Source organism: Camarhynchus parvulus, chromosome 3 (genome assembly GCF_901933205.1).
Source record: "Camarhynchus parvulus chromosome 3, STF_HiC, whole genome shotgun sequence".
NCBI lineage: Eukaryota > Metazoa > Chordata > Aves > Passeriformes > Thraupidae > Camarhynchus > Camarhynchus parvulus.
Genome location: NC_044573.1, coordinates 6,095,438 through 6,119,466, shown reverse-complemented (window position 1 = coordinate 6,119,466; position 24,029 = coordinate 6,095,438). Strand labels below are relative to the sequence as shown.

General features: G+C 55.2%; 2 protein-coding genes across 2 annotated transcripts in view; both read right to left on the bottom strand.

Annotated features, from left to right (window-relative positions):
- LOC115902812 (cullin-9-like) overlaps window positions 1-6,812 on the bottom strand; it is a 15,021-nt gene extending 8,209 nt beyond the window's left edge. The window contains exons 1-6 of the mRNA XM_030946629.1: window positions 6,712-6,812; window positions 6,376-6,437; window positions 4,770-5,357; window positions 3,824-3,978; window positions 2,956-3,471; window positions 158-296 (exon numbers count right to left, since the gene is read on the bottom strand). Of these exons, the coding sequence (XP_030802489.1) occupies window positions 158-296; window positions 2,956-3,471; window positions 3,824-3,978; window positions 4,770-5,343 (1,384 nt within the window). The 5' untranslated portion in view covers window positions 5,344-5,357; window positions 6,376-6,437; window positions 6,712-6,812. The remainder of the gene's footprint in view (window positions 1-157; window positions 297-2,955; window positions 3,472-3,823; window positions 3,979-4,769; window positions 5,358-6,375; window positions 6,438-6,711) is intronic.
- Window positions 6,813-10,984: 4,172 nt separating this feature from the next.
- On the bottom strand, window positions 10,985-23,797 carry SRF (serum response factor). Its single transcript, XM_030944291.1, is given in 9 exon segments — window positions 10,985-12,482; window positions 12,746-12,822; window positions 13,310-13,501; window positions 14,184-14,303; window positions 16,403-16,661; window positions 21,681-21,788; window positions 21,790-21,948; window positions 23,283-23,668; window positions 23,671-23,797. Coding segments are annotated over 9 exon segments (1,452 nt in total). The 5' UTR covers window positions 23,726-23,797; the 3' UTR covers window positions 10,985-12,386.
- Window positions 23,798-24,029: the final 232 nt, after the last annotated feature.

The following is a 24,029-nucleotide window of genomic DNA, read 5'->3' as shown; positions in this document are numbered from 1 at the left end:
AATTCCTTAACTAGCTTTACATGGTCACACAAACTAACAGTGCTTTCTAAACCCAGCCTGCTACTTGCTGTGTGTTTGGCCACATAAAGGTCACCACTGCTATCCCACAGGATAATCAGAAAGGAAGAGATGATACATACACACATCACAATCTCACCTGTGTCTAGACTGAAGCTCTTTCTCACACTATATTCCTTTTCCTGAGCAGCAGGATCTTCCCACTGGTCCCCAAAGCCAACAATCTCCAGGATGTGCCACCGCACCCAGTAGGTCCGACCCGTCGACTGCCGTAAAACCTGGGGGTGAAACAAATCCAGACAATCAGATCTGCTCACCTGTCCTGTCCTCTTGCTGCATCTGTCCTCCCACTTCCCAAAGAAGTAGAAGACCACAGAATTATTGTACAGATTTCAGCACTCGCATTGTCCAGTTTTGAGGCATACCATCTTTACTAACTTCTTGCCTTGGTTACACCTGGATCTTTATTTTTAAAGAAATACTAACTTTGCCTGCAACCAGTACAGATCTCAGTACAGCAGCAGAGGCATGAGTGAATCCAGTTAATCACACCTGTTCCAAAAGTGCCAAGCTGCAGGTGCCTTGGGAAAAGCAGACAAAGCACATAACCATCACTACCTCGAGGCAGATGAGATGTATATAAAGTACCTCAGGGCACTTTTATAACCTTGGTCATTCATCAACCCTCTCAAACAGGTTTTGAGCTCTTGACAAGCATGTCTCAAAGGCAGTAATTGTTTCTTCTGCTTTGTCCAAGTTGCCTCTCAAAAATCAGAAGGACTTTTTGTGGCTTCCCATACCATAGTGTTACATTTAACCTTCTGAGCAGAAGGAGAACCCAGCAAGTACAACTTATCAGTAGCTTTAAAAAACAGCAGAAAAACTTATGGTTTGCTTATGTCACTGAGCTCTTTTGGAGTTACACCAGTGCTACTATGAACCCATTGTGCTGGACAGATGAGATGCTGACAGGCTTTGGGACACACAACACCAAATAGTCTTCAATGTATCTCTGACCTAAACTAGTTATGTACCAAATGCCATCTCAAAGGAGTCATGGAAAGATAGGGCTGCAGGACCAGACACAACAGAGAAAATCTTTCTTTGGAAAGGCAAGGAAAGCAACAGAAATCAGAGCAACAAAGGAAAGATGAGACGAGGTAAGAGACAGAGTTGTGATGGACTGGCCCAGTTGCCATTCAGATATGTTTTTGTTAATAGTGTGACCCTTACAAAAAACTTACTGAAAATAAGCCTGAATGGAGGAACTGCAAATTCATTCAACCTAATTAAACAGAAAAATAGACAGAAGAGGGAACCCAAGGACCAACAGGACAAAGGGAATGGAAGCTAACAGTACACTTTAGCTCAACATTGAAGCAAAAACCCTTTTAAATTTATGTCACTGGCAACAGTAGAAAATAATGAAAGGATCTTGGTGCTCTTTCCAAGTGCCCAGTTCATCAAGAATAAAATATAACTTTATAAGAAACAGATACCACAATTTTAGGAAAACACAGATATTAGAAACCAAGATGTATAAGGACAAAGAGACAATCAGTATGAAATACATTTCCTTTGCAAGTTATCTTTATGGAGGGGGTTATAAAAGAGGTTTATAAACCACTTAAAAATAAGTGGTTTATAAGAATAACGAAAAAAAAAAAAAAGATGCAAGGCAGTTATTCAGCAGAGAAGGCCTGAATAGAAACATCACCAAAGCATGGACCAGAACTAGAAAAGCCTTTTAACTGAGCTACACAGAAGACAGGGAGGTGATTCCAGAAAACCAGGGGAGAGTCTTGCCTGGCCAACCTACTGGCCACCTATGATGGAGTGACTACATCAGTGGCCAAGGGAAGAGGTATGGCTGTCACCTTTCTGGACTTCTGTAAGGCCTTTGACAGCAATCCCACAACATCCTTCTCTTCAAATTGGAGAGACATGGATTCAACAGATGGACTATTTTTGATGGAATTGGTTGAATGGTCATATTCAGAGGTCAACAGCTCAATGTCCAGCTGGAGATTAGTGGCAAGTGGTGTCCCTCAGGGGTCTGTATGGGGACCAAGACCATCTGATATCTTCATCAATGACAGCAGTGAGACTGGCTGCACTCTCAGCAGGTTTGCTGACAACACCAAGATGAGCAGTGCAGTTGACATGCCTGAGGGATGCGATGGCATCCAAAGGGACCAGTGGGAACCTCATGAGGTTCAACAAGGCCAAGTGCAAGGTCCTGCACCTGGGTTGTGGCAAACCCCAATACCACTCCAGACTGGAGGACAAAGGGATTGAAAGCAGCCTTGGCAGAACTGGTGGATGAAAAGCTGGACATGACCTGGCAATGTGCAGAGACCAAAGAGTTAACCATATCCTGGGCTGCATCAGAAGCAGTGTGGCCAGCAGGTGAAGGGAGGCGATTCTGCCCCTCTGCCCTGCTCTGGTGAGACCCCACCTGGAGAACTGCATCCAGCTCTGAAGACTTCGGCACAAGGCATGGACCTGTTGGAGCAGGTAAAGAGGAAGGCCACAAAAACACTAAGAGGGATGGAACAGCTCTGCCATGAGGAAGCGCTTAGAGTTGGGGTTGTTCAACCTGGAAAAGAGAAGGCTCCAGGGAAACCTTACAGTGACCTTTCAATAATTAGAGGGGGCTTGTGAGAAAGATGGGGACAGACTTTTTTTGGTAAGGCCTGTTTTAGAAGCTAAGAAATCTTAGTTGCACAACCCATACAAAACCAGACTAGTCTTCCATGCAACCCACCCCTCCAGCTCTGAAAGGTGAGTACTTTGCTAGGACAGAAGCAGACACTGATACACATTAAGCCACCCCTATTGTCCAACTTCCTGCACATAAAGGCATCATTAGGAATTCACCAGTCACACCAGTCATTCCCCTCTGCCACTGCAGCCAGAAGTCTCCCCATGACCTACCTGTACTGTGTGCATGTTATTCGTGCTCTGGAGAAACTCGCCTTCCTCCCCAGCTCTAATGTCACCACAGTCCTCCAGCAAGCGCACCCGCATGCCACGCACCAGGTGTGCCCGCAAGTACTCCGTGTAGTCACTGCTGTCTGCAAAGTCTGATGCAGTCAGGAAGGTACAGCCCTGCTTCTTGTGAGGACCAGGATTTGAAGGCAACACAGGCTTTCGGGCAGCAGTGCTGGCCGGGGGCTTGTGCTGGAAGATGGAGCGGGCAGGGCGAGGCTGCAGGTCCCGCTTGTGCCTGTGGCTCCAGCCCATGGCGTGCACCAGCTCCGAGATGAGGTTGGCCATGGCCATGCTGAACTCAAACTCCTGCTTCACACGGCTCCTCTGCTCAGGGACGGGGCTGGGCACAGCACAGCCCTGCTGCTCCTCTCCCTGCTCCATGCCGCTGCTCAGCTTGTCCAGGAGAGAAGTCACACACAGGTAGTGCTTCACCAGGACAAACAGCTGCTTCCCAGGGATCTGCAACAAGCACAGCTCTCACGCTCAGCCTGCAGAGCACCTCCAGCCCCCAGCTCTCTCTGAGCCACCAGCTTGTTCCCAGGCAGGCTCCCGTGAGAGCTCCAGACCAGCTGGCAGCAGCAGAGACCTCTCAGCCACCCTGCCCTCCCTGCTGGCAGACCAGGCTCTCCAGGTGCCTCTGCACCAGCCCCAGCCTCTCACCAGGCCCAGGCCCTGTCCCAGCTCTCCCAACAGCCAGCCCTGCTCCCCTGCCCACCTTCAATCCCCTCTTGTCCCACACTTGGCCCCCGCTCCCACCCCTCCTGCCCCTCACGCCCCGCAGGCCCAGGGCTGGTGGCGGCTCTGTCACCACCTGCGGGAGGTGAATCCCCTCGAAGGACATGCAGGGCTCTGCAGAGGATGTGATCTCAGCAAACAGCTCCAGCAAGGTGCAGCGACTGTCAAAGTCCATGTGCTGCTCAATGCCATCCTGCTGGCTCAGGGACAGCAGGACGTGGGCCCAGATTCCTGCAACAACAACAAAAACTCCTCAGGCCCCACAAAGACAAACCTCAGCCCCACCCTCCCTGCCAGACACAGAGCTGCAGGGAAGGAGCAGCTTTGCTGCTCGGTGTCACCTGATCCACGTTCTGTCCCTTCCTCTGGAGTAGCAACATTTTGCTCCATGCTGTATTTTTTCTACCCCTAACGCTGAGAGATTCGCACAAAGCAGCCACCCCAAATAACTGATTCCAGAACAGAGTCCCAGGGAAGAAAAGAAGTCAAATTTTAACCTGAATCAGCCCCTCATCTGCCTCACTTCAGAGCTGCATGATCTCAGGCACTAGGACAGGGAAAGCTGGATCCCCTGTGGGATACACCATAACCAGCAACCTTCCAGCTGCACCCAAGTCTCATCAGGCACTTCCAAGCCATGGCAGCTCCTCTGAAATGAGGACTAGCCTCTATCCAGGGCCTGAGGAAAGGCTCCCTGCCAAGAACAGGCCAGAGACATTCCAATGGACAGCTTGGAGCAGAGTCACCCCACACTCTGTCAAACCCCTTGGCCTAAGTCCTCCTAAGAGTTAATCAGCATCCCAGCTCAGAAACCTGGCAGGGGAAAGAGCTTCTAACTCCAAGAGCAGTCCAGACAACTGCAACAACCATGGAAGTCCAGAAGATCCCGACTGATTCTTCCCCTTTTGCCAAGAAGCCCCGAGACATGCTGCTTCCCAGGCATCTCGCCCCTCCCGAAGGCTGGCACCCCCCAGCTGCCCAGCAAGCCCTCCTCAGTGGCACTGAGCAGGAGCAGCCCCCACCTGCATCGTGAGCCCCCAGAGCTCGCAGCATCTCGCCGGCGCCGCGGCGGATCCGCCGCTCCCTGTGGCACAGCATGGCCGTCAGCAGCTCCAGGGCTCCCGCCTCCCTGAAGGCGCCCGCCAGGGAGCCGATGCTGGCGTAGGCGCCCAGCACGTGCACCGTGCTCAGGATGGAGCACTCGGGGCTCCCGGCCTCGGCCACCTGGCGCCCGGCTCGCTGCACCAGGCTCCTGACATCGGCCTTCATCTCCAGCAGCGAGGCTTCGTCCAGCGGCGCTTTGTCCGGCGGGACTTTGTCCGCGGCCAACGGCCTCGTCTGGGCCAGCAGCGCCGGGCAGCTGGCACAGACCTCTTCTGCAGACATCCACAGGGAGATGTTCTCTGCCTTGGTGTCTCCAGAGGAGGCACCGCTGCCTCCCGCCGCTCTCTCTTCCGAGCTAACGACGCTCCACCGCACCAGGTATTCCGGCCGCTCGTCGTGGCCTCGCCGCCGCCGCAGCAGCTGCTCTGGGTGGGCCTGCAGCTTGGGCCCCAGCTGCACCAGCAGGGTGCCAGCGTGCTTCTCGTTCACCATGGCAGCAGCTGTGTCTGCAGGGACACAGGGGAAGCAGGGTCAGGCTTTTATTTCTGAAAGTGTGAGCCAGCACTGAAGTAGAAATGGTCGTGGCACAGCTTTTGATCCTGAGATCCTACAGCCAGAAGAAAAAAGCTGTGAAGGAAAACCCACTTTGCAGAGGCTCGCATTCTCCCCTTCCAAGAAAATAAGACAGTTTTTCATAAACAAAACCAGTTCCAACACATAGGAGGTTCTCCTCAATAAAGAAACTAACACAAAACATGAAGGTAAAATAGGCCCTTTTATAAAACAGCAAACAACGACAAGAAATTCTAGTCCTGTTTGCATCCCTGCCACTGTCCACAACATGACCCTCACAAGTTGCTGCTTTTGCACTTCTGCCTTCCCTCTTCCTATTTACCATCTATAATTGTTTAGAGCGTGAGTTTACCTAGAGCTCACGGTATTCTCACCGTGCATAGGGACCTTCACATCACCAGGCCCCGAAGAAAATAATGAGCAGTTTCTCAGATCTAGTTCATACACATCAGATAACGTTCATCACCTGAAAGTCTCTCAGTATTTCCTCCTTGCCCTCTTCTCAGAATTCTTTGCCTTTACAATGTTTCATCAATGGACAAATTCCACAGAACTAAAAGATTTCTACTCTCTGTTACCTGACTGTTCTGCATCTTGGGAGCACAAAGAAGACACGGTGCTTCTCTGCTTTCATCCATGCAAAAAGCAGCATGGAAATAATTTGCTGTCCAAGACCGAGTGCCAGCAATCAGCAAGCCAGCTGCAGGGACTGAGTTCACAAAGGATTCCAGATCAGGCTGATAGGAAGGAGCTCAGCCAGGTGGCAGGGGGAAATGCTCCTACCACTAACACACACTGGCAAGAGAAGCAGTGAAGCAAGATACCAGAGAAACAATCAATCCATGCTTAACCAAAGAAGACACTAACCACCAAAGACTATGACAGGCACATTAAAAACATTTTCCAGGTGCAGAGAGAAGCAGCCTGAACTCCCAAGACATATATACTTACCTTCAATTGTGCTGCCTTCCTTGGAATTTGCAGCATGCCAGGGGGGAATCTCCTTGCAGCCTCTGCAATGAAAAGACCGAGTTATTCTCCTGTGCTTTGTAGCAGTGTTTAGATGCTACACAAACCAAAGAATTGTTTTCTTTAAGTGAGTTTGTACAGTGCACACACACACACAGAGGACAGCTCGCACTGACGTGCCTCGGAACACGGGCTTTCCCCCGGGCCGTCCCCCTATGCCGGGCCCTTCGCTCACCGCTGTCCCGCTGCCCTCGGAGCCACAGCGAGCCGGGCAGGGCTCAGCCGGGCCCAGCCCCGGTACGCGAGGAGCCGACTCACCCCGAGGTGGGAAGAGGAAGCGGCCCTTGAGGCGCCGCTCCCACCCTGCCCGCGGCCCCGGCCCCGGCGCCACCGGGGAGGCGCCGGAAACAGCGCGCAGCTTCCTACGGGAGGCGGCGAGGGACACGGGAGCGGCGGGAGCTGCGCGTTCCGCGCCCGCCCGCCGCCGTGTGCCCGCCGTGTCCCCGCCGTCCCTCAGAATGCCAGGCTGGGGCAAGTTGGAAGAGATCACCGTGGGTCATCTGCTCCAAGCTCCCTGCTCAAGCAGGGCCATCGCAGAGCACATGGCACAGGATGGTGTCCAAATGGTTCTTGACTATCCTCAGTGAGGGACACTCCACAGCCTCTCTGGGCAATCTGTCCCGGTGCTCGGGCACCGCACAGGGAAGTTCTTCCTCACGTTCAGGTGGAACTTCCTGAGCCCCAGCTCCTGCCCCATTGTCCCATTGCCTGGCACCCCGAGCAGAGCCTGCTCCATGCTCTGGGCCCTCCCTGCAGGCACTGACAGACATGGATGAGGTTCCTCTCAGTGTCTCTGAGCAGGCCCAGCTCCCCCAGCCTCTACTCAGAGCTGAGGTGCTCCAGCCCCTTCATCATCTTTGTCACCCTCTGCAGGACCCGCTCCAGGAGCTCCACGTCTCTCTTGTCCTGAGGATCCCAGAACTGGGCACAGCACTCCAGACTGGCCTCCCCAGGGCTGAGCAGAGGGCAGGATCCCCTCCCTGACCTGCTGGCACTGCAGTTCCTAATGCAGCCCAGGATTCCATCGGGAATGTGCCACGAGAGCGCTGCTGGCTGCCCCACAGCGTCCCTCAGTTCCAGGCTTGAGCTGGCACCTGAGCCTGGCTGTGGCCGTGGGTCACAAAGCTGCTGTTCCCTCACACCAGGAATGGTGGTGAGCCGTGGAAAAAGATGAAAGATTGGAATGTCTTCTGATTCCCCTGGCTGATGTTAGAAGTGAGAACAAATGGAAGTTGCAAGCTGAAGAAGGCATCTGCTAGAGTGAGCTGCTTTTTGGTAAGCTGCTAATGCTCTGTGTTGTGTTTCTCTGGTTATTAATTGTCTTCATCGAGGGCTGTAGCAGGATGGGTGGCAGGAAGGCTAAAAGCATGTCATGTCAGCACTAATATTATTACTGCAAATGCACCATTAATCAAGAATTACAGTGCAGCAATGTCAGGCCTCTGGCCCTGGGGCGGTTCCAGCCCTGCAGCCGCCCTCCATCCACCCTGCTGGCTTCAGTGGCAGCTGTGCTGGCTCCAGGCAGGTTTGGGGCTCTGAGACACTGCTCTGTTCTCTGTGCTGCTGCAGAGCCAGCTGAAGCCAGCTGCACACAAATTTGGCCTCTTTCCAGCTCTGGTGTCACACTGATCTGAAGTGCCCATACCATAAAATCTGAATTCTTATCCTGTGCCCATACTGCCCTTCCTTGGGGTGCAAGTTTCTATCAGTCTGATAAGATTTGTTTTAAATTATAAACAATCATTAAAATCATCAGTTAACTGGATGAGACTTTGCTTTCTTATTTGATCCTGGAGCAACTTGTATGTGCCCAGCCTAATTTCTACCCTCACTACTAATGAAATGGATTAGACAATTTCCATGTTTTACAATACCAACTAGCAATTAATCCAAACAATATAATTGCAATTAATTATAGGCTGGATTAAACAGTGCAGTGCTGCATCAGTTTGTGGAGACCATCCTCTAAACCTGTGGGCACCAGTGGTGGATTGTAAAGGTTTGTGTTTCCAAGCCACACTCTTGATTTCTCCATTAGCACATGTGATCTCTGTTGGTGCTATTGATGCTTTCTTTCCAGAATCCCATGGATGCTCTTGAAAGCTCTGTTTTCAATTAATATGTCATTTTTCCTTCCCTGTTCACTACCAAGACATCTTGTTTGTGACAAGGAGAGGTTTTCTGTGGTGTTCACACGGCCTGCTTATGTCTTTGCTCTGATGGTCTCCACACCATGCTTAGTAAGTCTTTTATCCTAAAAGTAAAGATCTGTATCTGTGGTATCTTGCTCCGTGGTGTGTAGGTGACACACAGGCCCCTGTGCACAGGTGATGTGGGACTGCTGGTGCTGAGAGGGCGTTTGTAGTGTTGAACCACGAGCCACACCTGTGTAGGCACAGGGCTAAAAGTGAGCTTGTGCTGTAAAAGTACAACCTCACCTCCTCATGGGGAAAGGGCCATTTCAGCTGTCTTCTGCTCCTAAGCACATTTTGTACAATCCTCTTCCCTCCTGAGGTAGGGCTTTTCTCCAAATTGCACTTTTATCAGTGCTCAGCTTTCCTCACTCTATACTGGCTCCAGGACCTGATGCTATGGAGAGGCCAGCAGCTGCATTTTTAGCTGGCATACTCTGGCCCAACAGCCCTGATGATTGAAATGAGCTCCTCTCCCTTGGGTTTATTCACACCTTTGGACGCTTTTCTGAGCCTCCATGTGTCCTTAATCTGGCTTCTAAGCCCCTGCCTGACTTTAAGTGATGTCTCTCCAGACTGATTTTTTGTGAATATTGCCACATCTTCTCACAGCAGTTTTCTGCAGGGCATTTAAGTCTCCCTCTTCCTCCCTATTAGCACCCATGAATTAGAACAATTAATTTCCAAAATTCCCCGTTCCTCCTCATTGCTGTTTTTTATTTCTCTTGAATGACATGATGCCCTGCTCACCAGGGACATTGTTCCAGAGCTTTCAGGAAAGAGCCCTCACAGCACTTCTGTCAGGCTCTGGCCCACACATTAGGCTGAGACTCCAGAGGATAAGTCCAGGTGGTCAGGAATAACCTGTGCAGGAGGCAGTGGGGATAGAAACTTTTGTGAGGAGCCCCTCTTTCCCCTGATCCCCCTCTGTTGGCCCTCAGGTGTGCGTCACCCCCTCCCACAAAGCATGGTCAAGATCCCAAATCTGTGCACAAAATGATAACATTTATTGAAAGAGTAAATTTTTTTTAATACAAAAGAAAGCTCTGTACATAGTACTGTGATTACTTCCACATCCTTCCAGAAACACAACCCTGGAAACTGGAGGGGAAAAAAAAATAATCCCACACACACTTATGCGTACACACACACACACACGCGCGCGCACACACACCCCTCAAACCAGTAAAATGAACTAAAAATGTCACCACACAATAAATGCCATTTCATCCCTGATACACAAGTGTTCTTACAAGTCTGCACTTAAATAAAATACACCATTAGCGTTTAACCAGCAGTTGCCTTTGGGGAGCCAGGGAGGGGATGCAGTCACACACCCTGTAGCAGCAGAGGCTCTCCTGCCCTTCTGGCCCAACAGCTCTGCTCTATAGTGCCAGCAGAAGCAAAGCAGAGCAAAGCCAGGCCACAGTGATGTGCTGGGGCAAAGGACAATGCAAACTCTGATCCCACACTTCTCCCTGGATGAACTCCTAGGTAGCTATGTGGTTTTGGAAGCATCACGGAGCGGTTTTCCTACACCGAGCCATGGGACACGGCTCAGCACTCCCACATGCTCTGAGCTGCAGGGTTTGCATCACTCTTAGAGCAAGAATTCTAAGGGGAGGCAGCCTGCAACATCACCCTCACCAGATGGGCCACTCCACTCCCCACGAGCCCTTCCCAGGCTGCTAACAGATCAAGGGCTGAAAGGCTCTTCTGGGAATTCTTTGCCCAGGGAGCTTGGAGGAGACCTGTCCCCATCTGTGCACTGCAGAATGGCTGCAGACGGGGAAGTACAGCCCAGATTGTCACCCAGGAGTTCAGGAGATGCTGCCTGCACAGCAAGCAGGGAGAACAGGGATTAGCCACTGCTGGTCACTCACCACAGGGAGGAGTGGGGACACCCATATCCCTTAGGCAGTCACAGGCACCACTGCTCCGTGCCAAGAGCAGTGACAGTGACAGAACAGCTGTAGGTCCCTGGACCAGAAGTGAACAGGGTGAGCATCAGAAAACCCAGCCCACCTCTGGCTCCTGGGCACACTGCAAACTGCCTGCTTCCGAGGAATGGGTTTACCACTTCCAGAGACCAGCCACTGCTGGTCTTCACTTGACTTCTGCCCATTAAGCCCAAAAGTATGGGTATGAAGTCCTCGTTACAGTTAAGTAGGAAACAAGCATCCCACTCGGTTCAGCTTGATCCCTGGCACATGCTGGTGGATGGAGAGTGCAGCTTAAACGCTAATGCTGAGGGAACATGTCCAAGGTTACAATACAAACTCAAAAGCAAGGCCCCTTTCCTGCCTCCATGCCCACCCACCCACCCCTCTCCCATACCCCTGGTACAAACCCCATTAAAACTGTACAGGAGCCAAACTTTTATTCCTTAAAGAATTACATAAATACTGAGTTTAACACTTAGAAAAATAAAGTAATTTTCTTTTTTTTCTTTTTTTTTTTCTCTCCAAGGCTTCTTTTGTCTTTTAACTTAAAAAAAAAAAAAGTTACAGTAGCTGCTTCTTCCCCTAAGGATGCAGCAGCTTCTCTCACTTGCTCACTCTCCCTCCAGGGACAGGGCTAGGTAGCAGAGCCATTCACAGCAATTCCCATGCAGGACCAAGCATGCCCCAGCCCTTCTCCCCCAGCCTTGCTGAGCCTGTACAGGCATCACAGCTGCTCCCCCACAGCCCAGGATGGCCTGCAGGTCACCCTGGTGCTCAGAGGAAGAGCCTGCCACCTGCCCAGCAGCTCAGTGCCCCATGGGCTCTTCCCTTTGACATTTGAGTTGTTTCTCCACCTTGCATCAGATACAGAAATTTAGAAAGCGCTGGCTGGAGCTGCAGGGGGATGTAGGACAGACCCAGCCACGTTCCCCTGGGTGTATGGAGTCCAGAAGCAGTGCGAGGGCTGAGAGTGCGGGGCTGAGCAGAGCACAGGGCCCCTGAGGAGCTCTCCAGGGCATCTTTGTGTTCCTGGGCATCTATCTCACCACCTCACCTGTGCAAGGGCGGCCGCCGGGGCAGGGCCAGTCAGGCTGTAAATGTGCCAGGCAGCCCAGCGAGGAGGCACTGAGGGCAGAGGGCTCACTGTAGTGCATACAAGGAGGACAGGGCCACATGCCACCAGCTGTGTCCTGCCCTCCAGGGAGAGGGCATGCAGGCCCAGAGATGCACATGCAAGCTGGCCCTTCTCTCCTGTCCGGAGCCCAGGGTGAGTTGCTGCGGCCAGGACCTGTCACCCCCACGAAGGCACATTGCTGAGGCCAGCAGCACAGCCACAACCCACTCTGCTCCAAGCTGCACCTGCACGACGGCTCTGGGTCTAAGCTGAGCCCCACGCAGAGTAAATACTCATGGGCAAGGTGACTCAGAGCACCCAGAAGGAGCCAGAGCCTCCAGCTGGGAATGGCCTGCAGTATTTATTTACAGTGCAGAGCAATCCTCCCCTCGAAAGACAAATTTCTTTGGCTGGCGTGAGACAAGCACAGCTATTGCAGCATCCAAATGCCCCAAGCCCTGCACGGCCCCAGCACAGCTCCACCCGGGGTGGCTCCTGCAGCCCCACGCGCATGCCTGTGTGTGTGGGGGTGGGTGAGTGCGTGTGTGTGTGTGCATGTGTGGATGAAGGAAACGTGAAAAGGCAACAATAAATAACTGGTGCAGTCTGTACGAGAAGGAGTTGCTGCCAGCCCCGACACTGGCACAACAAGCCAGAAAACAAAAGGCCGGCAGCAGAGGCCTCTCAGTCACTCTTGACGCTGTGTGAGGTGTCCAAGTTGACCACCTGCAGCTCCGTCAGGCTGCTGCCACTGCTGCTCTGCTGCCCGATGACAGCCATCTAGAGAGAGAAGGGAGGAGGAACCACTGGGGGACAGCATGCCCTGAGACAGTGTGTGCCAGCAGCCAGGGGGCACTGTCCTTCCCAGGCACCCATCCAAGGAGGATGAGATTCCCTCACCCAAGGGTGGGTAGCACAGAGCGCATTCCCAGACCTGAGGACTGATCCTACCCAGCCAGGTCTGCCCAGACACACAAAGGATGTGCAGACAGAAGAGCAAGAATAAGCCCTGCACACACCTTCAAGTACTACTCTGTGCCTACCTGGTGAAGCTGGACAGCTGAGACTGGGATCTGAACCGTGCCTGATGGGGCTGTCAGGAACACTTGGGGGACGCCACCTGCCACAGAGAGAAGCACAAATGACACTGTCCCCTAAGAAGGGTTCCCCCATGGATCCTTTATCTGAGCTCCATGGAGCTACTCAATGACAAAGCTGCCTATCTGCACACATGGAGACATTCCAGAAGAAAGCCACATTCACTAGTTTTCCAAATGCTGGGAGAAGCAGGCACAAGGCCTGAATCCAAGTCTTGCCCGTGTGGCTTCATGCTACTTTGCCCCCCTCTCCAGAGCTTCCTGGCTCCCTGTGCTGCCTGCCCATCCCAGAAACCCTCATCCTCCTTTTTACCCATCAACAGCTCGTGCAATCCTTTGCACAAGAGAATGGCAAGACCTAAAAACACACATTGAGCATCGCCCTTGCCAGGCCTTTGTGCGGCCACCAGGACTGCTGGGAAGAAAACCCTTTGTGATTAACATCCAGCGTAAATACACGTGGGAGGAGAAAAACCAAGGTGTCAGTGCACTCTCAGGGAACTGACTTACCCTGATCCTGGACCTGGCCGTGGGACACCTGCATGGCTGAGGGCGCCTGCGGGAAAGCGTTGAGCACGGCGAGCCCGCCGTCGGCCAGGCCGGAGGTGGGCGCGTACATCACCGCGTGCGGGCTGGGGTACATCATGTGGCCGCCCACGGTGGTTGGCACAGACGACGTCATGATGGTCGCTGGGAGGGTCACTGCCAGCGGGACACACCACATGTGAGCACAAAAAGCAACCTACCACGCTCACCTGCCTGCTCAGCACCCCCGCCCCAGCCACCTGCTGAGGCACAGCTCATGGAGATACCCATCTCTGTCTTCCGCCCCAGAGACCAAGCAGGAGAGCTCAAACCTCTCCTTTCATGAGTATGAAGGGGCAGGAAAACACAGTAGCCAAACATCCCAGGACTAAATTCAACTTGTATCTCAATTCCCCGATGAAACTTTAATAGAGCTGTTGAACTAGATTCAGCCTGCATCCAGGCACCTGAACTCAGATTCTGCCGACAAAGAGATGCCTTCTGCATAGACAGTAAAAGTCTCAAGCAGATGTGAGCTGATGCCTTGTGCTAGAGGCAATGCTGGCTCACTAAGAAACCCCCTGAGAACTCGGCAACCTGTTCCCAGCTCCACGCTGCAAGAGAGAGCAGATGATGTATCTGGAGAGGCTCTGAAATCTCCTGTAAGGTACCCTACGCCTACATAGGATACAGTGTAGCACAGGAGCTGGCAACAGGGAGCAATACACCTGGGAAACTGTCAGCCTTGGATAGAGTTGGCCTGAAGAAGGAAACTGGCCGGGGAGCAGGCGTGAGGCTTGTTGGTGTGAGGCGTTTTCAGCAGTGGTTAGGAAGGCAGACAGAAGGTGGTTACCGATACCTGTTCCGCTGGAAGAGGTCTGGGTAAGGTCAGTGCTGCTGTCACTAGAGGGAGACGTTTGCTGCGGTGCCTGGTGCACCTGGATTGCCTGGACTGGAACCTGCTGAGCCATGGTACCACCTGGGGAGAGAGAGGAGCCCATCAGCCCGTGGCTCCACAGGGATGCAGGCACTCTGGGCCATGTGAAAGCCCCCCAGTCCTTCTGTGGCTGCACACAGCTCCACAGCACTGCTCTGTGCTGCACCGGGGGAGGCCACACAGAAGCAGTGTGTGGCAGAAACCAGAGACCAAAACCTGCTCTTTCCTGGCACATGGGCCAAGAAAGGGTTAACTGGCCTACAAAGCTCCAAGAGTGAAGAAAAGGCCACAACAGCTTTTGCCCAATTCCCAGCTGTGGTTCAAGAACATCTGGGATCCTCCTTGCCATTCCTGATTCCACCAAGACACAGAACAGATGTTGGGAGGAGAGGGCCCAGCCTTTACTCCCCAGAGAGGAGCCAGTTCTGCAAGGATCACCTTGCTGCATTAAGTGGAACCACAAGAGCTCTGCTGCCTTCACACTCTGGAGCCCAGCTCCATCCTCCACAGGGCGCTCAGGGTGCAGCTCTCACCCCTCTTGTGACCTTAAGAGCATTACAGTGCCCTGCAGAGGGATTAGAGAACAGCTGGTGTCTCATGGTGTGCATCCCAGAGCTGCAGGCCACACAGCCTCTGCCCCAGACCGCTCCCTGCAAAGCACTTCAGATCCAGAAACACAGCTTGGCACAGCAAGGTCTCCTAAGGCTGAGGTCCTGCCTCCAGAGGGAAGAGCAAGGGATGCCAGAGAGCAAGAATCACTGGCCAGCTTACTCAGACTGGGCACTTCCCCACACATCACACCCCAGAGACACACATCAGTTAATTCTCCTCCTCCAGATCACAAGGGAAATCCAGTTCCCTGGAATGGAAGCCTGCTGTCTGCCCAGGCCCCCAGGAGCCTTAAGCATTCCAAGAAAGCACAGGAGTTACCAGAGTCATGGACTTAGGCACAAACAGGCAGGACATGAGAAATACTGTGTCACTCAGCACTGGCCCTCAGACGATGGATGTCACCAAAAAGGAGAGCTCAGCCCTACTCTGAAACTCCATCCAGGAACATGCCCAGCCCAAGAACAAACACCTGGACAGCCTTAGCTCAGAACAAGAAATTCCTACAAAGGACAGTGCACACAAGATAGCAGAGCAGCACCATTACTCTGCTCTGGGTCTCCCCTAACCTATCCTCTGCACTGTGGTTCAGGGGCTGACTACAGATACAAACACAGAAGCAAGGGCAGCTGCTCAGAGCCAAATGCTGGCACTCAATAAACAACCACTGGGCACCTCAGCCCCTGTACTACCCCTCCATCAGTTCTAGCAGCACAGCTCATCCTCAGCACAGCTGCACTAGGGACCTGCCTCTACTGCCTTTGTTAGCCACAGGCCAAGCCCTGGGGCATGAGGCTGAAATTCTGCTGCTTGCCTTGGTCTGCATCTCCCAGGACGTTGCTCCTGCTTATGTCAAGCATTTTCTGCCCTGTCTTTCCATCTCTCTGAAGCAGCCACAGCCAAGGTTCCCTGTGCTCTGCCTCCTCTGTGCTCCCACAGTCAGGGGTCAGCTCTGTGGCCAGGCCCCCAGAGACACCTCCATCCCCCCATCTCTAGCAGGAGGAGGAGGAGAAGCAAGTGCTGACCTGTCAGCAACACAATATGCCCTCCAGCTCTGGCAGGGATGTGGAAGACTGTCTGCTGTGCCTGCTGCAGCTGTCCAGCTGTACCCATGACCAGCTGGCCCTGCTGGCTGCAAAGAGCCAGGGAGTGCAGCTGTGAGTGACTGAGAGGAATGGCAGGGGTCCCTGGAGAAAGGGAAGCACCTGCTGAAAGGAGGGAGAAAGAAAGGCTTCATCATCACCAGCTCTTTTCACTCCCTCCAGGATTCTTGGTGCTGCCCTGGGGTCCCAGCTCAGCTCCCTGCCACCTCCCAGCAGCAAGGCCAGCTGGTAGCTCTCTAAAGAAACACTCACTACACAACTCTTCTCCAGCCACTGGGTTTGAGCACGGAATCACAGCCGGGCTCACCTTACAGCAGCAACCACTCTGCTTCCCTTCTGCCACTAGGCCTCCTCTCCCCTGGAGAGAACAGCAACACGCTCCAGGTGCAGACGTGGATGAACACAGTCCTCAGTCCCTAAAGCACTGACCTGACATGAGGGTGAAGCCAGTGGGTATCGGCATGAGGCCCCCAGACGTCACTGCACTGGCTCCAGTAGTCTTCAGCACTGTCCCGTTGGCACTGGTGACGGCATTGGGGCTGATGCTGGCAGACACTGGCGCCAGGTAATTGGTGATGGGGAATGACGGGCCACTGCTGACCTGCATGGAGGTCGAGGTGGTCGGGGCTGTCTGGATGGACGTTGTTCCCGGCAGGTTGGTGACAGTGAACGCGGGTTTCAGGGCGTCCTGCAAAAGGAGACATTGTGACAGCTCACACCAGCCCATGAGACATCTGCCCGTGAGACCAAACCAGGCTCTGTAGGTTGCATCATCCCCTTTCCAAACCATACCCCCCACAGCCAGCTGCCAGCACATGGAGCAGAGCCAGGGGAGCGGAGAAGAGCTGCTTGCACAAACATGAGGAGAGCTGGAGAGAGCTCCACATAAACTTTAGATGCTGGCCCAGGGCCACAGAGGTCCCCTGAGAGCCTTCCCTACAACACACCAGGGGACAAAGCAACCGTTCCAGTCCCCAGGAGTCCCCAAAATGTCTTAAGAAGAGAATAGCCTCTTTTTGGCACACACCAGGCAAAAGCAGCCCTTGCAGGGACAAATATAAAGGCATAGAGTCTCCCGTCAGGAACACACACCACTTCCCTTAAGGCAGGAAACACAAGACCAAGAACAAGCGGAGAACTGGCTCTTAAAAGCAGCTGTACATGGAAGTGATGGGGGAGAGGTGACTAAAGGCAAACCTGGACACTAGGGAGGCCCAAACCCAGCCCTGACAGCAGCTTTGGCAGGCTCTGGGGAATGCCTCCACACATCTCCTGAAGCGGAGGCCAGGACCACCTGACCACAGGAAGCACCTATCTGCCAATCCACTGGCAGGAGATGGGCGCCAGGCAAATGCTTCCAAAGGACCCCACGTGTTCCCTACAGCCAGCACGGTCCTGCAAGGACAGCACTGCCAGGGGAGCTGAGCACCAGGAAAGGGCTGTGTGCTGGGTCAACACTGGTCTGAGAGACCAGGCCAACACTGGCATCCCAGGTGTGGGCACGAGGGTGGAATGTGTGCGCCAAGCTGCAGCAACACTTTAGTTTCCACAGCCACAAAGCACGTGGCTGGATGTGCCTTGGATCTGCAGGAACCAACCAAGCCCAGCATGACTCCTGCTGCCTCTGGCAGTCACACCTCACCTGACTTCCCTCCATCCCCCAAATCCCCTTTGGAATACCCAGGGTGCCCATGACTCCTCTCCTGCCCCGCTCATCTGGCCAAGAGCACACTGAGAATGCAGTGCTTCACAGGAGCCCTGTCACAGAGCACAGGCAACCTGCTGTCCCCGTGCCCTGACACAGCTGCCAGCACGCCTGGCAAGAGTTAAGGCTGCCACACTCCCACCCCTCCCACTGCAGCTGGTGGGCCCAGCTCTCCCACGTGCTAAGCCTTGTTCCCAGCTTGTCAAGCTGCCAGGAGCAAGGAATTCACAGCTCAACGAACAGCTAAAAAAGGGAAGGCAGCCCATTTTGGACAGGGGGATCCAATCCCAGGCACTCAGTCGTGCCCCAGGGCCCAGGGAGGGAGGAGAGCAACACCCCTCTGCCTTGGCACCGTGGTCCCTGAAGTCCAAATTAGCAGAGGCACGTGATAACAGAGCAGAGCCCAGCAGAGGCACTTTCCATTAGCTCAACCACAAACTCCTGCCATCCCACATGGGACATGGGAGGCTGTGGGTGCCCTCCCCATGTGGGTGACAGGGCAGAGCTCTCCCCAGCCCACAAGGGAGCCAGAGCAGAGCTGGGCAGGACAGGTGCTGTTTCCAGTTGGAAAAGCCAGGGTTGCTCATGCCCAGCTATATCGCTAGAGTAGTATACCTATGAGATATAACCCACGAGATATAACCCCCAAGCAGCCAGGGCACTTAGCACCCAGTCACACTCCATACTCCCAGGCCTGGAGAAGGCATCCCAGAAAGTTCACAGCTCTCTACTCAGGGAGATTCTCAGGGCTCCCTAGAAGCACAAGGGCAAATCTCAGTACAAAACAAAGGTGCATGGGAGAGAGGCTGTGGCAACAGACTTGAATCATGCACAGCTCATCTCTGCCCTCCCTATTCTGACCCTGTTGAGACTCAGATTCCTCCCATCTTTATTGTGCTTCTCTTGGGCTGCAGCAACAGCTCCCAATACAGAAAGAGAGCTGGGAGAGACTTTGGGATTGGACACCCATTGTCATCTCCTCATAACTCTCAGTGATCCCCTGGGCACCTTGGCTCTTCTCAGCACCCTGCAAAGCCCAGACCACATACATGAGACAAGTCATGGGTCACTTCAGCAGACATCACCCAAGGGGCCACGGACAGCAGCACTGAAAGCTCTTCCCTTCCTGATCCAGCTGCACATCCATTCCAGCTCAGTGCAAACCTCAGTGTCTGCAGAAGCAGCACACAGCAGAGGTGCAGCACACAGCAGGTGTCTGCCCAGACCCTCACCACTGCTTTGCAGCATGAGGGGGTCACAGGGCACAGACCAAGCCAGCTGATGCCCATCCTGGACCACAGCAGGGTCGTGGGGACAGAAATGATCCCACTCCACAGCTTTTAGGGACGGCCTGAGGCAATGTTGTTCAGCATGGCCCAGACAGAATTATTGCACAGGTGTAGCAGGACAACAAGCCTCAGAGGGATATGGGAAATCCCAATCTGGTTTCCAACACCCGCAGGTGTAGAAAGTCCCATATTTTCCCATTCCAAAGAGATGGCCAGATCAGGGCTACTCCCATGCTCTAACCCCAGTCTAGAGCCTCTGAGCTCCTTCCAAAATATCCTTTCCCACACAAGCACACCCAGGAGACTGCACACAGGCAGTGTCCTTTGGGGCCTGCAAAGGATGAGAGAGGTATCACCATGAGGATACAGCTACTGTCTCAAAAGCACAGCAAGCCCCAGTCCCAGCACCACAGCAGGGAGTTTGGGTCTGGCACAGCAGGAGGATTTCAGAGCTGCTGCTGGTGTAGCACAGAGGAATAACCAGCAGGCTGCTGACTGCAGGTGACAGCCTGGCTGTGTGGTTCTCCCCACTCTGCTGCAGCACTGAACACAAGCAGGTTTTGTCCATACAGAGATCTGAGAAGCAGAGTTCACACAAGGCCAGAGTGTCTTTTGGAGCATCCCATGTGGCTGGACCTGACAGTCCAGGCACCAAATCTCTTGCCACCTCCTCCAGTAAGGCACCTGCAACCCAGCCTTGTGCACCACTCACCCATCAGCAAGCCCCAGCCACCCAGCATGGCCCATCCACAGGCTCCTTTCATCCTCAGAAGACTTCTTGGTCTATCTGAATTGAGCTGGTCTCTGCCCAGCCACCAACCAGGCTTCCAGGCCTGCAGAAGGCACAACAGGACAGCCCTTGTCCCCAGCTCCAGGGCTTGCCATGACAGGAACTCTCAGCCAGCCAGGGATGGATTTATTCAGAATGTCAAGCAGAAGACAGGGCCATAGGGCTCCTCCAGCCTCTCATCAAATGCTGGCTGTGCCCACGAGGCACCCCACACTAAGCACTGGCACTGGGATGGAGCTTTCAGGGTTGCATCAGACACTGAGAATAGAGAAGTTGTGTTAAGAAGGTCTCTGCAGAGTAACTGCACCCCAAGGGCACAGTTCCCTTGGGGCCAACTAGCAGTACTTCCAGGAAGAGTACAAAGGGATATAATGTGGTCAAGTCTCATGCCAAGGCCAGGTAATTTGTCTCATTACGAAATGCCCACAGGACTTGCCTTTTCATCCAGGAGAAGCCCAGGAGGCACAAGTCCTTACAAACACAGGCTGCACAAAGGAGAGATTGCTGCTGTTAGAAGGCTTCTTTGCTGACTGGATAGGGCTGGCACAGCTTACAGCAGCAACCAGAGGCAGCCAGGGAAGACATGACAGACTGGGACAACCAGGACTGCTGCTGGGATCCCATCAGCAGGAGCCATTCTCAAGGACTGTTAAGGGCTGCAGCACAGAGACTCCAGCCACACTTTGGCCCACCACAGCTCCTCTGCCCGCAGGCATCTCTGGGGCTGCTGATGTTTCTCAGCGCTCAGCAGCAGCTGAGCTTTTGCACTGCACACATGTGGGGAAGTGGACACTGAGGAACGAGGGTACCCAGCAGCACCATGACCAGAGCTGTTGTGCTGTCACAAAAACAGGCAGCTGAATACCCCAGCAGCCCCAGACATGCTGGGCACATCTCAGTGCTGCACTCACTACCTTTGCAATTACAGCAGAGAGGTCTCCAGGTGCTGTCTGCACAATGTCTAGAGGCTACTGCACGGCAACAATGTGGCTTGAGCAGGGACAGCTGGAGAGCTCCTACACAAGGCCAACGGAAGAACACTTTTGCAGCAAGCCTGGTACCCATGACACCAGCACAGGCACAGCAGGGCTGTTCCAATTCCCAGCACCCAGCAGAACTGTGCACAGGCCTGGGAAGCTGTGGCAGAGCCCCAAATGCACGGCATCCCAGTCTTGCACCACAAACTTCCCTGCCTCCCATCTGCAAGCACCTGTGGATCTGAGCACCAGCCTGCCAAGGAAGCGGCAGGGATGTGGGACACAGCTCAGAGGAACAGTGCCAGGGAGTGCAGGGACAAGACAGGGCCCTTCCAGCAGAAAAGCTGAGTCTGCCCGACCGTGCGCCCACAGCCAGGCCACCCTGGGCAAAAGGCCACAAGTAACACGGGCAGGCAGGGGCCAGCGTCTGCAGGGACAACAGGCAGGGAGCAGAAATGGTCTGTCCAGCCAAATGTTTCCATTCCCCATGTCCTCCCTGCCCCCTTCCAAAACAGCACCAAAGCAAGAGACAGCTGCAGCTTATAAGGAATGTGAGGGGCCCTGCCAGGGACTCTGGCGAGGGAAACCAGGCCTTATAAGGCCATGGAGGCAGAATCAAATTTTTATCAATGAGTGTGAGAGCATGGAGACGCCTGGGGAGAGATAACAGTGCTGAAAGCTGGCCAGGGGGGTGGGCTGGGCCAGTGGGGAGCCACACTGCAAGGGCCAGGACCAGGATACCTGCCACCCGCTTCCCTCCCTCTCTCAATCACCGCCACTATCAGCCAAGGAGCCAGCCAGCCCTGAGATGACATGACACAAGCTCGCTGCAGTGGCAGCAAAAGGGGACTCATCCTCAGCTCCCAACGCTGCTATTTAAAGAGGGCTGGGGATGATCAGGGCTCCCAGCACAGCCCAGGCCTCCCTGGGTGCCCAGGAGCATTACCTTGGTCTCCCCGCTGCTGTCCGACTCGGACACCTGGTAGGTGAGGTCCGTCTCCTCAAAGCCAGTGGCACTCATGCGCTGGTCAGTAGTGGGGTCCGAGCGTGGCGGTCGAGTCCGGGGAATTGAGGCACGTCTGGATCAGCGCCTTCCCCGTCTCGCTGGTGATCATGGGCTGCAGCTTCCGCGTGGCAAACGTGTACACATGGCCCGTCTCGCTGGCCACCAGCAGCAGGACTTGAGTGCCAGTCAGCGTGGAGAGCTCGTAGGCCTGCCAGCGGGACAAGGGAAGAACAGGGAGTCACGGGTGACAGGGACAACACACAGTGCGGGACAACAGTCCCTGCACGTTCCCACAATGGCTCTCCTTCTCTTCACACCAGCTGCAGCTCCCTGCCACCCCAGAGGAGCTGTGGCCTCTAAAACCAACCCAGGACTGGCTCCCCACAGTTTGAACTGCCCCATGCTGTGTTCCCATCCCCTTTAGCACACCCTTAGGGGATGTGCCTGCCAAGAGGCCATGGGTAGAGTGGTCCCCTCGTTACAGCAGTATGACAACATGGGGACACGGGCTTGTCTCCATTCTGGAAATCCCACTGGCTTCTCCACACACAACTGGATACCTCCCTCACCTCACCCTCAGTGATGTTACTTGGCACACATCTCTGCTACCTCATTCCCCTCACCAACACCCCATCCAGGCTCCGACCCAGATTTCCCTCTCAGGCTCCAGATCTCTGAGCACAGCTGCACCCAAGCACCCCTGCAGCAAGGCCACCATGCCCCAGGTGAGGAATACCTGTGGACTAGGAAGTGCACTCTTCACATGCCACACAGTGGCCTCACAAAAGCTTCTACAGATAGGATGGCCTCATTCCATGTCCTGTGATCCCATACCTCCAGGATGTGCCCAGCAGTACCTCACACCCATTCCCACCTTCCCAGGGCACACGATGCCCAGCTGAGCTGCGATGCAGCACTACCCAGTTGTTCAGAAGATGCTACGAGCACCACCAGGGATGCAGATCAGCCAGCAGCATCCAAAATCCCCAAGTTTCTAATCTGTCTTTGCACACCACGAACCACACACAGCACTCCGGACCGGCCAAGACGTGGCGTTGGTCCCTTCCGTGGCCGAAGCAGCCAGTCCTACCGGTGGCAGGGCACGGCGGTCCAGCTGTGCCACCAAACGCTCGGTGTTTTGGCGGAGGCTCACAGCGAGGGGCCCCGAGGGCACCGGTCGGCACCGGCCCGAGGCTGGACGCCGCACCGGGATGGGCCTCCCGGGGCACACCGCACGCCTGGCGACCGCCAAGCACACCGGCATCCCGCGGCCCCGGGGGCTCCCGCTCCCGGCCGCCCGGCTCCGTGCCCGCAGCTCCGCCGGGGGCTCCCGCGCAGCCCCCCGGAAGGGGCTGGTGCCGGGCCGCCCCCCGGTCCCGCCCGCGGCACGGGGAAGCCGCCGCCGTTTCCGGGCACGGCCCGCCGGCCTGCTCGGCGCTCGGACAGGGCCGGGACTGCCGCGGACAGGTGGGTGCCGGCCGGCATCCCCGCCCGGGCCGGACCGGACCGCCCCCCGCACCGGCCGGATTCGCAGGGCCGCACCTTCTTCATGATGCCGGTCTTCCTCTTGCTGAAAGTGGTGTAGCGCCGCAGCTTGTTGTCGATGAACTCCATCTTGATCTTCACCCGGCCCCGCGTCTTCTTCCCGGGCTTGGCGCCGCTCACGGCCCCGCCGCCCCCGCCGCCGCTGTAGGCGGCCGCCGCCGCCGCTCCCGCCGCGGGCCCCGCCGCCGCTGCTGCCGCCGCCGCCTCGGCCAGGCCACGCTTCACGCCGCGCCGCTCGCCGCCCAGCTCCTCCTCCTCGGCCGACTCCGAGTCGCCCTCGCTGCCGCTGTACAGCGCCTCCCGCTTCAGGCAGCCCCCGGGCGCCCCCGCCGCCGCCCCGCCGCCGTTCGCCCCACGCGGCACCGGCGACCGGCCCAGCCCGAGCCGCGGGCCAGCGCGGCGGCGGCGCCGTTCCCGGCCCCGGCCTGGCTCGGCAACATCGCGGCGGCGAGCGCGGGTCGGGTCGGGCCGGGTCAGGCCGGCCCCGCCATGTCCCCGCCGCGCTCCGCGCTCACGGCCCCGCTCCGCCGCCGCCCCCGCCGCGCCGCGCCGCCCCCATATAAAGCGATACAATGTTGCCTTTTATGGCGAAGGCGCTCCTTATATGGGGCGAGACGGCGCCCCGTCGGGAGGCGCCGTCCCATTGGCTGGCAGCCGCCGAGCGCCGGCGCCCATTGGCCGCCGGTTGGCGTTTGATTTGCATACGGTCGGACCGCGCTCGCGTCACGCCCGGGTTGGAACACG